Raw genomic sequence first — 13,787 nt, 5'->3', positions numbered from 1 at the left:
CTCTTTTTTTTTTTTTTGAGACCTGAGGCACATGGTGCTCATTTCATAGAGAAGGAATCCAGGAAGAACAACTGAGGGACAACCATATGTACTTCACAAAAAAAAAAAGAAACCTTTCTGGTTTTATTTCAGCACTTGCATTGGAGGAAAGTGGATTTGTACAAATCTAACGTGTCCAGGTACGTGAAAGTCTTGAATCCATAACTTCTTCAATGACTGAATTTTTACTTGGGTGAAATATTGCTGTTAGACCTTAATGTGATATTTCACTATATAATTTGTATCTTTTTCTCTCTACATATAAATGCATCTACACACACAGCAGATTAAATATTAAAATGGTCTGAATAGCAGGCATCTGCCTTTCGGCTTAGTGCAGTAATGTGTCACTATAATGTCTCTGATAAGAATGACCAGGTAGTGCCATCTGTCATTCAACTAGTTTCCTCTGCAATCTTCACCTGACAGACTTAAGGCAAGATTACTGGTATGGGTTTTTTCTCTCCCAACAGTACTGCTGTCTAGCGGTATTTAATTATTGTACAGATATCTGTTAATTATTTTCACAACAAGCCTGTGGAATGAGGGGTGTTATTATCACTTCACAGATAGGCAGCTAAACTACAGACTTTAAGGTCAAAATGATTTTGCATGTTAAAGGTACCCACAGCCTCATGGTTCTTATAGCTGCATATATAGCTGGTTTCTGACTTATCAGTTAGCTGTGGGAGTGCTTAATGTTTCTGCAAGTCAGTTTTTAGAGCCACAAATCAAATACCCAGAATGTAAAGGATTGCACGTATTATTGCCATCTTATAGGAGAAGAATTGTTTTGGTATCCTGGCCTGGCATCAGGTAGGAGCTGCATAACAAAAGCAAGCATAAGGTTCAGTTCCTAATACGTAGTTATAATATGAATACAATTTTATAAATTATAGCATGTGTAAGAACTCTACAGCAGTAATAACTGTTAAGAGTACACTGTCTTTCCTACTTAAATGCATTATTTGTTATGTTTGTCAGCTGAATGCTCAGTTTCAGGAGACATTCATTTCATGACCTTTGATGGGCGCAAATACACTTTTCAAGCTACCTGCCAATATATCCTAGCAAAAAGCCGTACATCTGGAGCGTTTACTATATCCTTGCAAAATGCTCCTTGTGGACAGGTAAGGCTTAGGACCTTCTTGTAACATTTATATCCTGAAGACTATATTAATCGGGAGTGGGTGGAGGGTGTATTAAAAAAAAGCTACCTGCAACTGAATACATTAAAATTAATTAGTAGCAACAATTTTCCTTGGTGAAAAAGTTGAACAACAGTGCAGAGGAAGTCTGCACATATATTCTCATGTTTGCTTGTGATAGAGATGATGATGTTAGAGTTCTCATTCAGTTGCATATGGTGGTTCATGCAGCAAACCCTGGACGATCACTTGTTTTCTTGAGCTGAGTACATCTTTGCGGATTTGCAGCTAGCACAAAATAAGCCTACCGCTTATTACTGCTTGAAGGAAGAATTACTTTTTTGTGCCTTGAATATAGATTCCTTTCAGCTTTGTTGCAGCTTGAAATTCACTTTTACTTACATTGATATGAAAAACTTTGGATAGCTTTTGGGACAGCTCTCAAATTTGGGTGTGTGTATGCATCTGTGTTACTGTTGTGAAGCTGGTATCATCAATAACTGATTTCAGCCGAACGTGCATGTATATATATATAGCTGATACTAAGGGTGTTCCTACTTTGTATTTGAAAGCTTCTGGTACTGTACACAGAAGTCACTGGTTATTTAATCTGCTTTATGTTTAAGACCCATTCTTTGTTTATGTGGATTTCTGAGTATGCATTGTAATGTTGTACACATGTGATATGGAACACTGGTAAGAGTTTTCAATACAGCATTTCATTCTTATTACAGTCTTGATAGGTCTTGTAATTTTAAGGAAGTTATGGCACATTAGAGTAGATACTAGGTGGTGTGAGAAATATAGTTAACTGAGTTGAGCTGTTTTCTGGAGTCAGTTTCTCACTGACTGAGTTGTACATATGCATGTAAGGACAGAATTTGGCCAACATTTGTGTTAGGGTCATAATAATACTGTGCATGCCTACTATCTAAGCTGCTGGCCTTGCTGTAGGAGCAAGATGTTAAACTTTGTACCTCAGCCAGATTTATGTTCTGTCTCCAGTGGTCTTGTGTAATGATTTTTACCTAGGAGCAACTGTACAGATATTTGAAGTGTATATAGACTTAAATGTGACTCTTTTTACTGTATTTCAGGCCATCTACTCTGTTGGGTCCAAAGTTTAGTTCTTAGCGTGATAAGCAGTTATGTACTTGCATAAAATCAGATTTAGACCATTACTTTTTACTTCTGTGGAGGTAACTATATATAGTTCATTATAGTAGTTTTCGATTGTGTTCTAAATAAATGTCTGATTCTATAAGTCCTTTTACGCTACTGATTGCACTCATTCTTCTCTGCAGCTTATGTTGTTTGTGCACTTGAGATTTCCTTGGGAAGAAAAATAGTCATATAAGTTGTCATGCCACACTTTCTGAAGGCATATTTCAGTAAAGACTTTTTGTCCTTGTGCATTAAAACCTACTGCTCTGTATGACAGAGAAGATGTTTAAGCAGAAGGAAGTCATATTAAAGTGGAATTGACAAGTTTATTATCATAGAAATTATTTATTTGCAATCCAGGTAAAAGATGGGATACTAGGTGCATACAGTCCCCTTCTCATCTCAGTGATACAAGTTGATGGGTAAGAAAAAATAGCTTAAATGGATAGGAAACAAATATAATTTCCAAGTGGATGATCTGTAAGTAAACGTCCCGCTACATCTCCTATGATTCCTAGAAGTGTGTCAGGACACCAGGTGAGGTATGTGACAGGGCATAGAAGTTACCACTGAAAAAGTGGATTCCTGTGTTGTGGATACACCAGAAGGCTGTGCTGCCATCCTGTATCAGCCACTCCTCCCAGCTTCGTATCATCAGCGAACTTGCTGAGGTTACACTCTATCCCATCATCCAGGTCATTGATGAATATGTTGAACAGGACTGGACCCAGCACAGACCCCTGGGGAACACCACTAGTGACAGGCCTCCATCCAGACTCTGCTCCGTTGATCACAACCCTCTGAGTTCTGTTGTTGAGCCTGTTCTCTGTCACCTCACTGTCCACTCATCCAGCCCACATTTCCTTAGCTTGCCTGTGAGGAGGCTATGGGAGACAGTGTCGAATGCCTTACTGAAGTCAAGATAGACAACATCCACTGCCCTTCCTTCATCGACCCAGCCAGTCACGCCATCGTAGGCAGCTATCAGGTTGGTCAGGCATGATCTTCCCTTGGTGAATCCATGTTGACTGTTTCTGATAACCTTCTTGTCCTCTACATGCCTGGAGATGACCTCCAGGATGAACTGCTCCATCACCTTTCCGGGGCTGGAGGTGAGGCTGACTGGCCTATAGTTTCCCAGGTCCTCCTTCTTGCCCTTATTTCCATTTCAGTTCTCTAAATCAAAACATCATATAGAAAAAACATGAAAAGGAATACTGCTTTCAGTTTCATAAGTCTGGATGAAACACACTCCAAAGAAATCCTAGATCAACCTCCTCTACCTATATCCACTGTCTTTAGTGGCATTTAATTGTCAACATTATCAAGCAACTAATTGACTGAAATGTTAGTATTTCATGACAAAGAAGCTACACAGCCTACAGAAAAAAAAATTACGCAACAGCTTAAAGCTTAAGTGAATTCAAGTTCACTGTTTTCATCAAAATGCAAGTCAACTATAGTACACTTGCTCTATGTTAGTTAAGCTGGATTTTTTTTTTCATTCAAGTCCTGAAACTGGTTGGCACCTAAATGAAGTCCCAAACTGCTTAATGTTCCTGGGTGTTTTATGTTACTGTAGTGATCTTTGACTAGACACCATACCACACAGGTGGAAAGCAACAATCCTGAGGGCTACCAAATATTGAATGGTTTCAACATATCACAGTAACAAATACCCTTGTACTAACAAACATGGAAACTAGCCAGATAAATGATTAACGCTAGTCAGTTCCTATCAAAGTTTCTAGGCCAGGGCTTTCACCTTCGGAATAACTACAGACACTTTGGCATTTGATGCCAATAGGGAAAGAGTGCTTATTAAAGCATGTTTATTAATCACAGATTACTAGATTTTTTTTTTTAACAGAATGAATTTGATCACTGCTTAATTTTTTAGAAAGAAAAAAATCTTCTATCACAGAGAACCAGGCACAGAGGTGGATCATGAGATGACTTCAACTTTACCATGTCAGTGCCCTATAATTCACCTTGTTACATGCTGAAAGACATCAGAATCACAGTCCACCTTCTAATTTAGCCACTTCTAGAGTGAAGACACACTTTAGGAAGGAATTAAGTTTCTGCTACTCCTGCTATACTTGCATCTCTTTATCAGACATCAGCTTATTTACATTGGCTTAGTGTTGCTGATAAAACCAAGAGACTCTCTGTTCCCTGCCTTCTACAGGGGAAAGGGGGAAGCACCCAACTGCTGATTCTTCTGTTCAGTCGTCTTCACTGCAAGACCTTGTAACCATTTAAAAGGTATCCAAGAACAATAACAAAAAATTGGGTCTGGTCACTTTTGGCACACTATTTGTTCATTTTACTCATCCTGATTATGCAACTTCAATGTCTCATAGCATCTTATATACCAAAACGTTTACAGACATGTCTGAAATAACTTAGTCAAAGAGTAGCCTAGGTCTCACTGCAGAAAATTTCTCATTTATTGGATCTGGCCCTCAGCTGCAGTCCCAAAGTATCCAGCAGAGGTGCAGTAAGTTGTGCTTTCCAGTCCCACTCTACAGTGAAGACAACTGATGATGAAATACTTAACATTTTACTATCTTCAGTGCTGAAAGAGGCACTGAGCAAGATTTAGTCAAAATATCCCTACCTTTGGACAGTTGTACTAACAGCAAGATTATACTGTGAATAGCACCATTCACAGTGCAAACAGATTAGGATGTTCAGCTCAAAGACTTTTATCTAACTCTTGACTTTCACTGGAACTTGCCTAATACAGGGTAAATGTTGCCCTACTCGTTGAAAACAATTGCTAGAGCTGCAGGGATCTCTGAACCACCATGTGGCTTTGACAGATGCTGAACTAGCACAGAGCAGATCATCTGTCGGTCCTTCAGGTACCATGGAGACACAAGTACACACAGTGGTGTGTAAAGATTAAAAACTACATTCAGAATTTCCATGTGTTTAAATAATAGTGCAACAATGATCTTCTACCAACAATTGAAATGATAAAACTTAAAGATAGCAAATTATAAAAATAACTGGAGATATTTCATCAGCTCAACCAGCTCTCCTGGATGGGTGGTGATGACATATCTGCATTGTGAAGCCATGTTCTTGTAGCTTATCCTGTTGTCTTGCCTTTTTACTAAGAAATTAGGTTTCTGTGCATATCATTCAGCAACAGTGGCTATAATTTGAAAATTTTGTCAACCTTTTAAGAAGCTGAAAATAAAAGAATACCAGCTGCTATGCACAGCAGACCAGAGCCAAGAGAACAGCCCTCCATAGTTATATACATTACTGTACAATATGGACAAAAGCTTTATTATTCCTTCACACTGAAACTAAAGGAGAAATTCTGCCTGACAATTATTCTCTGTTCCAATGAGCTACTGCTTTCACAGCACTGCCCCTGCCAACTTTCACATCAGGTGTTTTCACAGGAGTGGCAATTTCTCTCACTAGACACTTAAAATCCTATATTCAGAAGACCTTTTCATCATACAAACTACAAAGCCAGTGAGGTTGTCACCTGAAACTCAGATAAGGTTAAGCTGTGCTGATCACTTAACTGATTCTCTTTCCAAAAAGTGCTTAAACAGAATTTCACATCATTTTGAAATAGTTTGTTGCCTGATGACTGTTTATGTCACCAGCTCTAAGGCTCTAGATGACTGGGTTCTTTGTGATTCAGAAAGCTAAAATCTCCCCTGGTATTTTCTTTCTACATTTTTAATCTGCTTGAATGAGATGGGACTGATAGGGTTTTTTTTAGACAAGCACACAAAATCTCAAACCATAAAGAAATATGAGATTCTGCACTCCAAATCTTTTAGCTTCCCATTTCAATTCATTAATTTTTATAAATGGGAAAAAGATAATGGATGGTGCCTAAGGAACTGTAAAGCAGCTCTTCTGCCAAGTAGTACCTGCTAGATGATAGTTAGACACTTAAATAGCTGCACTGAAGCCCTACGTTCTTTCATTATAGTACACAAACTGTTCTCACTACCCTCTCACCGCTTGTATGCTGACAATCAAATTAGCAGCACTGAGCCCTGGAACTTACCACATAAGCCTCTGATAACCTACCTGGCTGCTTGTGTCCAGAATGCTTCACTCAAACCTCTGTAGAAGTCTATACCTATTAAGGACTTACCAGGCTGCTTTGTTAAAGGCTGTGTGACAGACAAAGCCCAATATGTAGTAAAAGCCTACAGAATCTGCTTTTTTACCTACAAACCACTTGGACGCAGAGACACATTAAGCAAAGTCCCTCAGTCAGGGTGAAGAAGATGCAAGAATTATTGCAAGGCTCTTTGAGGTCTCACGAGTGCTGCAGAAACCCAACTAATTTGATTATCACTTTCCCCCAAAAAAGCATCACCACAACAGCTAAACTGAAAGGCATGTTTCTGTCTGTTTTGCAGAGAGATAAGTGTTCTGTAACACACAAGGGAATGAGACCAACAATACATATCCTGCACGTTACCATAGCAGATATTTACTCCAGACCTCTGTTGTCCATTGATAGGCTTTTTGACAGGTTGTGCAGAAAGGTACTCACTGTGGGCTTCTACAAGAAGTCAATCATGCCTCAAAATTCATTTGATAAAAAAAGTTGCCTGTAGTGTTTCTCTGGGGATCCCCTTTGCTTACCTTCAGCCATTCAGTACAGGACACTGCTTCAATATACAGGACGGGGACAGGCTGGAGAGCTGGGCCGAGGGGAACCTGATGAAATTCAACAAGAGCAAGTGCAGGGTCCTGCACCTGGGGAGGAACAACCCCATGCGCCAGTACAGTCTGAACTACTAGAAAGCGGCTCTGTTGAGAAGGACCTGGGAGTGCTGGTGGACAGCAAGCTTCCATGGGCCAACAATGTGCCTTTGTGGCTAAGGCAGCCAACAATATCCTGGGATGCATTAAAAGAAGTGTGACCAGCAGATCAAGAGGGGTTATCCTCCCCCTCTCTATTCTGCCCTAGTGAGACTACATTTGGAGTACTGCATCCAGTTGTGCGTCCCCCAGTTTAAGAAGGACGTGGAACTGCTTGAGCAAGTCCAGCGGAGAGCTACCAAGATGATCAGGGGGCTGGAGCATCTCTCTTACGAGGAAAGACTGAGAGACTTGGGTTTGTTCAGCCTGGACAAGAGAAGACTGATGGGGCATTTCATCAATACCTATAAATATCTAAAGGGCATGTGTCAGGATGATGGGACTAGGCTCTTTTCAATAGTGTCCAATGACAGGAACAAGGGAATGGGCGCAAGTTGGAACACAGGAAGTTCCACCTCGATATGAGAAAAAACTTCTTTCCTGTGAGGGTGACAGAGCAGTGGCACAGGCTGCCCAGGGAGGTTGTGCAGTCTTCTTCCCTGGAGACATTCAAAACCCACCTGGATGCATTCCTGTGTCCCTGCTCAAGCATGGGAGTTGGGCAAGACGATCTCCAGAGGTCCCTTCCAACCCCTACCATTCTGTGATTCTGTGAAGTAAGAATAAGCAATGGTAGTAACAGTAATCAAGTTGGGCCAGTTGGATGTTGTAATATTGTATGCGGTCACAATGCTGCCTGCCTTTCATCAATATTCATCCAGGGAGCCTATGAACGTACTCCACAACTCCTCTTAGAAATAATGAACTTAAATGCTGTTTTAAATAATGATTCCCAAGATGCTTCTGTCTTTCATTACTGTTTGCCTTTAAAACAATTTTGTATCTTAAATATGCTTTAAAAGGACCTGAGTATATTGGAACACTTTAAAGCACAGAATTGGATTTCTGTGCACTGCTATGTGGATAATGCAGCCTTGTTTGTGAATATTCTCAGCCTCAGTGCGTCCTTAATCAGGGGGTCTCATGAATTGCAAGTATCATTGTACTAAGCTATGTAAGAATTGTTTTAAGTTTCTCTTTCCAAATCCCACTTCAGCATTGTATTTTAACATACATGTGAAATAATTCAAATAATTCAAAATACTAAGTTTTCTTACTTAGCTGTAAGGCTGTATGTTTTACGAGTGCACTCTGCTAAGAAGATAAAACTGAAAATTTTCAATTCCACACTAATTACAGCTTTACTTGCAGTCTTATTTAACATTCATCCTATTTAAATATTCTTTTTAAAAAAATCAAATTATTTTGCTCTTACTTGTAGAATGAGGATGGATCATGTATCCAATCAATCAGCCTTATTCTTAAGCAGGATCCCAAGAGGCAAGTGACCCTGACTCATTCAGGACATGTTTTGGTATATGACCAATACAAAATTAACCTCCCTTATGCAGATGGTAAGGAATCATATATAAGCATATAACTCCTATCAAGTGCTAGAACAGTATTTTAATGGGTTATGTATATGCTGTAATACTGTCAGTATTGCTATTGCACTGAAGATAAGTGGTCTATTGTTAATATCGATGTTGTTAATTTCACAAAATAACTGCTGATGTACTTTTTACACTAATGGAGTTGTACAGTAGCTGTATTGGGTTACTGTCTCTTATGTTAGGATTGAGTATGTTCTGTCTCTAGCGAGTCCAAATGCCATCCTTCACATTTACAAGGTTGATTAGTTCTTTTTGGAGGGGAAATTATTTCCTCTGATTCTTGAGCTGAATAATTTATTTTCCTTTTTTTTTTTTTTTTTTGTTTTTGTTGTAGTCAACTTGAGTAAATATAAGTGGAAGGAGCCTTCTTGCCCCTTACAGATAAACTACAGATTTTCAGACAAATTCCTTTTGTTTCTTTTTCTTTTTGCTTCGATGACTTTTTAAAACCCTCTCTGGAAGACACTTCCAAGTATTCTACATATGAATATATGACTCTGTTCTGTGAGATTGAATGTTAGCTTCAATGAGAGCTTTATATGCAAATCATTAGTACATTTGATGTCTGTGGGGCCTTGGCTCTTTGGGAATTTCCCAAAAAAGGCTTTAATACAGGAAGCATACTGCTGGTGTTAGAATTAAGTTGTCTAAAATAAATGGTCTGCAATGTTTGTGTCTTTAAATTGATTTGTTTTTGGTTAACCTTTATGAATTCTTACGTGAACTCTGGAGGCATTTTTGAAGTGTGGTGACTGTCAAAAGATTTTTGTTTTCCTTAAAATCTGGATCAATGTAACCTTTCGTGAGAAATCGATGATTAGGGGAAAATAGGGTCTTAATAGGAAAAAAATTAACTTACATAAAAATTATGCAAAACAAAAACAGTTAAATGAGAAGAAACAAAATGCAGATTACTAGCAGGTTTCTTTTGCCTTTCAACAATCTCTGTTTTTACTCACCAGAGTTATTTGAAATACGGAAACTGTCCTCTGTATTTCTTCAAGTAAAGACACACATTGGATTACAAATACTCTATGACAGAGAAGGACTGAGGCTTTACCTTCAAGCAGATGGACGATGGAAAGATGATACTGTGGGCCTTTGTGGAACCTTCAATGGAAATATGGAGGATGACTTTTTGTATGCATAGCAGCAAGATTTCTATTTGCCAGTATTTGAATATCTACAGTTAGAGTGGTAGATCAAGTGTGTACTGAAGCTGAATGGATAGATACTAAGAATAATTTATTTTGAAGTTTTGTGTTAGTGAGATAGATAGTAGGTTTTAGCTTGCTAAAAGAAAATCTGTAACTTCAACTATAGGATATCAAGCCAGGTTTTGCTTAAAATATTTTATTATAAAAATACAACAAAATATATATGACTCATACGTGCTAGTTTATCTGAAAAGTTTTGACCAAAATATGGAGCGGCTTACATAAGGGACTTTCCACCTCCTTGCAAGCCTCTTTGTCTCTTTCCAGCTCCTATTTTCTGCTGCAAGTTCTAATCTGCTCTCTGACAGAGCCTCCATTGTTCAGTGCCTGCAGGCCAGCAACAGGAATTGGCTGTTGCTTGAGCTTTGGTTTGTTGTGATGCAGTGAAAGATGATCAGAGGTGCCTGAGCACCAGAGTCAAGATTGCTGTTTGTCCAACTTCTTTTCTGCATGTTTCCTACAGATACTACAGAACAAATTTGCTTCCAGGGGATCGAACAGCCTGATGGGAGCGGGATAAGGAGAACATGAATTTAGGGCATGACAGAATATTTCTTTAACCAAGGGAAAAAAGCAAAGTAGGAGAACTTCTTTCTCTCAAAACAGTTGGAATTTTTAAAACCAAAACTAATAGGAAAAATGGGAAAACTTTCCATAATAGCTCCCATTTAAAAACACACACACATGCTCACAAATGTTCTTGTGGATTTCTGAACAATTTATATTTTAAAGATTCAAAAGTATTATCAGAATATTGTTTATAATGAAACTAGGACATATGTAGACAGGATCTCAATGAAGAGATATTTATGTAAAACTACAGGAACTTATGAGTTGTACTGAGACATGACACAAACTGTAATGTGCAAGCATCTTGACATCTCCACAAAACACCTGATCCACACCAGATTTGGTGACTTGCCACAAACAGTGGTGTCTTTTGCAACATCTCCGCCCCTCACTGCTTTACCAGAAGTGATGCTACAGGTTGTATGGCTGATGCAACCTTTTCCCTAGGAAGTAACATCCCATATTTAAATGCACAGTTTTGTTCTCTCTCCCTATACAATATTAATGTGTATTGCTTATTTTGATCAACATCTTTCTATCTTTCAGCTTCTGCTGCCCCTTTGCTTACCTGGGCCTTGTGGATATCTATTCAATTGCTTTTGCAGTTATATCTCTGAACCCTCGGATTTCTGTTCCTTCCTCTTTCTTGCAGGGACTAGAGAGCCTGGGAAGTCAGGTACCCAGGAACAGACAGGAAATTATAGGTAGAGGAGAGGCAAAAATGGATAAGATATCACTGAGGAGGCAGAAGTACGAATAAGAGTGCAGCCTTTCAGGGCAGTGGTGCTCCCTCCTATCTTGTGAAAATGGAAATTGGTCTGGTTTGATCTGTCCTTCCTTACAAAGTATGTAATGGCTCTAAAGCACATCTTCTCTTTGGTTTCTGGGCCTTTGCCTGGAAAGAAAGAGTCGAGTCCTGAAACTTAAGCTGACAGTGCTTTATGGGAGTGCATAAGAATATGGAACAGTGGAAGGGGAGCTTGAATCAGCTCTCTTGAAGTGGGTGGTAGAACTGAGACCATTCTGTAAATGCACTGTGTCTTCTGTGACTGACTTCTGTTTTGTAAAAGATCTCCAGTTGGTGTAACTGAAAGTACTCCAGAGCTGTTTGGAAATACATGGAAAACTTCATCAGCGTGCATTCTTGTGCATGATAGTATGCAAATGGATCCGTGTGATATTCATCTGCAGGCAGGTGAGCAGTGAAGGTCAATTATTGCTGACAAATGCATTTCTACTTATTATACCTGTGATGATTTTCCTATTTAGATCAGGTAAAGTAATAACCAGTCCTACCCACTGAAAAAATTAATTCTTACGGGTAGCTTTTGTTGAGTTCAATCCCCTAACAAATCATATAGTGTACTGCTTAAGTATTTTGTGATACTTGCAGAGGCACTTGAAATACCCCCTTTTTATTTCTGGTTTGCAGTTACAATGTGTTTAGTTAAACATGCATTAGGTTGGTAGTATGTCTAGTATTGGTGATGCTGCTACTTAAGATGGAGACTCAAAGGTATTGCAGTATTCATTAAGAAATGAAACGTTTGGTTTAGTTGTCTGCTATGGAGGAGAATGAATAGGAGGAAGATACTTATGCACTGCTAGCCTTTAGGTTCAGCCAAAAGGGTCCAGTGAGGGAAAGATGCTAGCGGCTGATGCCATAATGACCACAGATGGTCACTAAGACATCTTTAATAACAATGAACTTTGTAGATCATCAGTTATATCCATTTCACTGTTCCTACCACTTCTTGTCTTGGACTCTACACACTTTTAGGCAAGGTACAGAGGTAAAATATTGATTAAGGTTTTGATTGTAATTTCAGCAGTGCTAGGAAGTCATCACATCTCCTGCTACATAGTCATCTCGTCTTTTGAGTATACAATGTGCAGCACTAAGAAGCTGCATTCTTGGCAGTGGGTTTGGAAGTGAATGTAGAAAGATGTGGCCTGTACAGGAAGTCAGATTCTGGAAAAGGAATTTGGAAGTCCTAGTTTATGCATCTCTTATTTTGTGGGAAATATAACTTTATCTCTTTCTGGGTGTGCTAGTGTAGCACATCATTTGTTTTGACTGCTTTGCACAGTTATTTAATGAGTCCAGAATGAGGATATCAGGCGAGTGCTGTGTTGGGATCTTCTTATGTAACTATTTGATACTGCTCATATTCTCCTATGCGATAGTGCTACCCCAAACTAGGGCCTCTGGGCATGGTTGCAGCCTTTTGCAACTGGAACAATGGGTAACAGATTATTCTTTAAAATATGAAACTAATGAAGCAGTTACTGGGAATGACTTAAACTGAAGAAATAAGTAATCCCGTGTGTTCACAAAAGGCACTGCATAGTGTGTAGCATCTTCTACTTAACCCACATCCACAAATCAGTTTAAAGAGAGAATACCATATGTAGGCACTGTCTGCATATTGTAAAGTCTTCTTAATACCTTAATCATTCCCAGAACAAACTCAAAACCATAAGCAGCTAATTTTTCTGTCCTTCCATACAGTTATATAGACATCAAAGGTAGAAAGATATATATAGCAATACTATACAACTATTAGTTTATATTAATAGTATATAGATATACTAATAGTATACAACTGTTGCATTGTACAGAAGACACCTTTTATTCAAAGTTTTTTTAACCCCCCTCACTAAAACAGTGTTTAATCTGTTATTTGTATAGCCTCTTATGCAGCGGAAGCTTGTAGTATCCTTACAAAAGAACTTTTTGCTCCATGCTACCCCTATTTGAGTCCCGTTCCCTACTTCGAGCAGTGCAGAAGAGATACCTGCAAATGTGGACAGATTTGTTTTTGCTCTGCTCTGGCCCATTATGCTCATCATTGCAGAAGATTTGGAATTGTAATAGATTTCAGAGGAGGTGTCCCAGACTGTGGTGAGTTGCCTTTCACTTTTAGTCTTAAATAATTACTGTTTGAGGACTTTAGAATGACAATCAAAAAATTAAATTAAATTAATATACTCTTTTAAATGAGAAGATAATTAATTCTAGCGTGATATTTTATGTGCAGGTCAAGGTTCTTTTGTTGTCAAGTCAGAATTAGTACCAGTGCTTTTAGAGGATTGCTCCTTTATAGCTGGTTTTCTTTAGTTCTTTTGACTTAAAAAATAGTGCAACAATTTATTTGAAGTAGTTGGAGGGCTTCAAATGTATACAGAATTAAAAATATGTCTCTCATATGGCTTTGACTATCTCATACCTATGTTGATATTATTCATGAACTGTGTAAATAGATTTGTTCTTTTCTTTGCAGATGCTAGGTTTATCTAATGCTTTAAGTAAATGACATGAAAAATGATGGTGATGT

At 38.6% G+C, this 13,787-nt stretch overlaps 1 protein-coding gene across 1 annotated transcript in view; it reads left to right on the top strand.

Annotated features, from left to right (window-relative positions):
* Positions 1-13,787, top strand: part of OTOG (otogelin) — a 106,281-nt gene that overhangs the window by 18,706 nt on the left and 73,788 nt on the right. Inside the window, exons 14-19 of the mRNA XM_075094663.1 lie at positions 133-179; positions 1,024-1,169; positions 8,491-8,623; positions 9,625-9,802; positions 11,520-11,644; positions 13,142-13,354. Of these exons, the coding sequence (XP_074950764.1) occupies positions 133-179; positions 1,024-1,169; positions 8,491-8,623; positions 9,625-9,802; positions 11,520-11,644; positions 13,142-13,354 (842 nt within the window). The remainder of the gene's footprint in view (positions 1-132; positions 180-1,023; positions 1,170-8,490; positions 8,624-9,624; positions 9,803-11,519; positions 11,645-13,141; positions 13,355-13,787) is intronic.

This window comes from Phalacrocorax aristotelis, chromosome 5 (genome assembly GCF_949628215.1).
Source record: "Phalacrocorax aristotelis chromosome 5, bGulAri2.1, whole genome shotgun sequence".
In the NCBI taxonomy this organism is placed as follows: domain Eukaryota; kingdom Metazoa; phylum Chordata; class Aves; order Suliformes; family Phalacrocoracidae; genus Phalacrocorax; species Phalacrocorax aristotelis.
The sequence above is the reverse complement of the archived record's forward strand: the minus strand, read 5'-3'. Positions and strand labels throughout refer to the sequence as shown.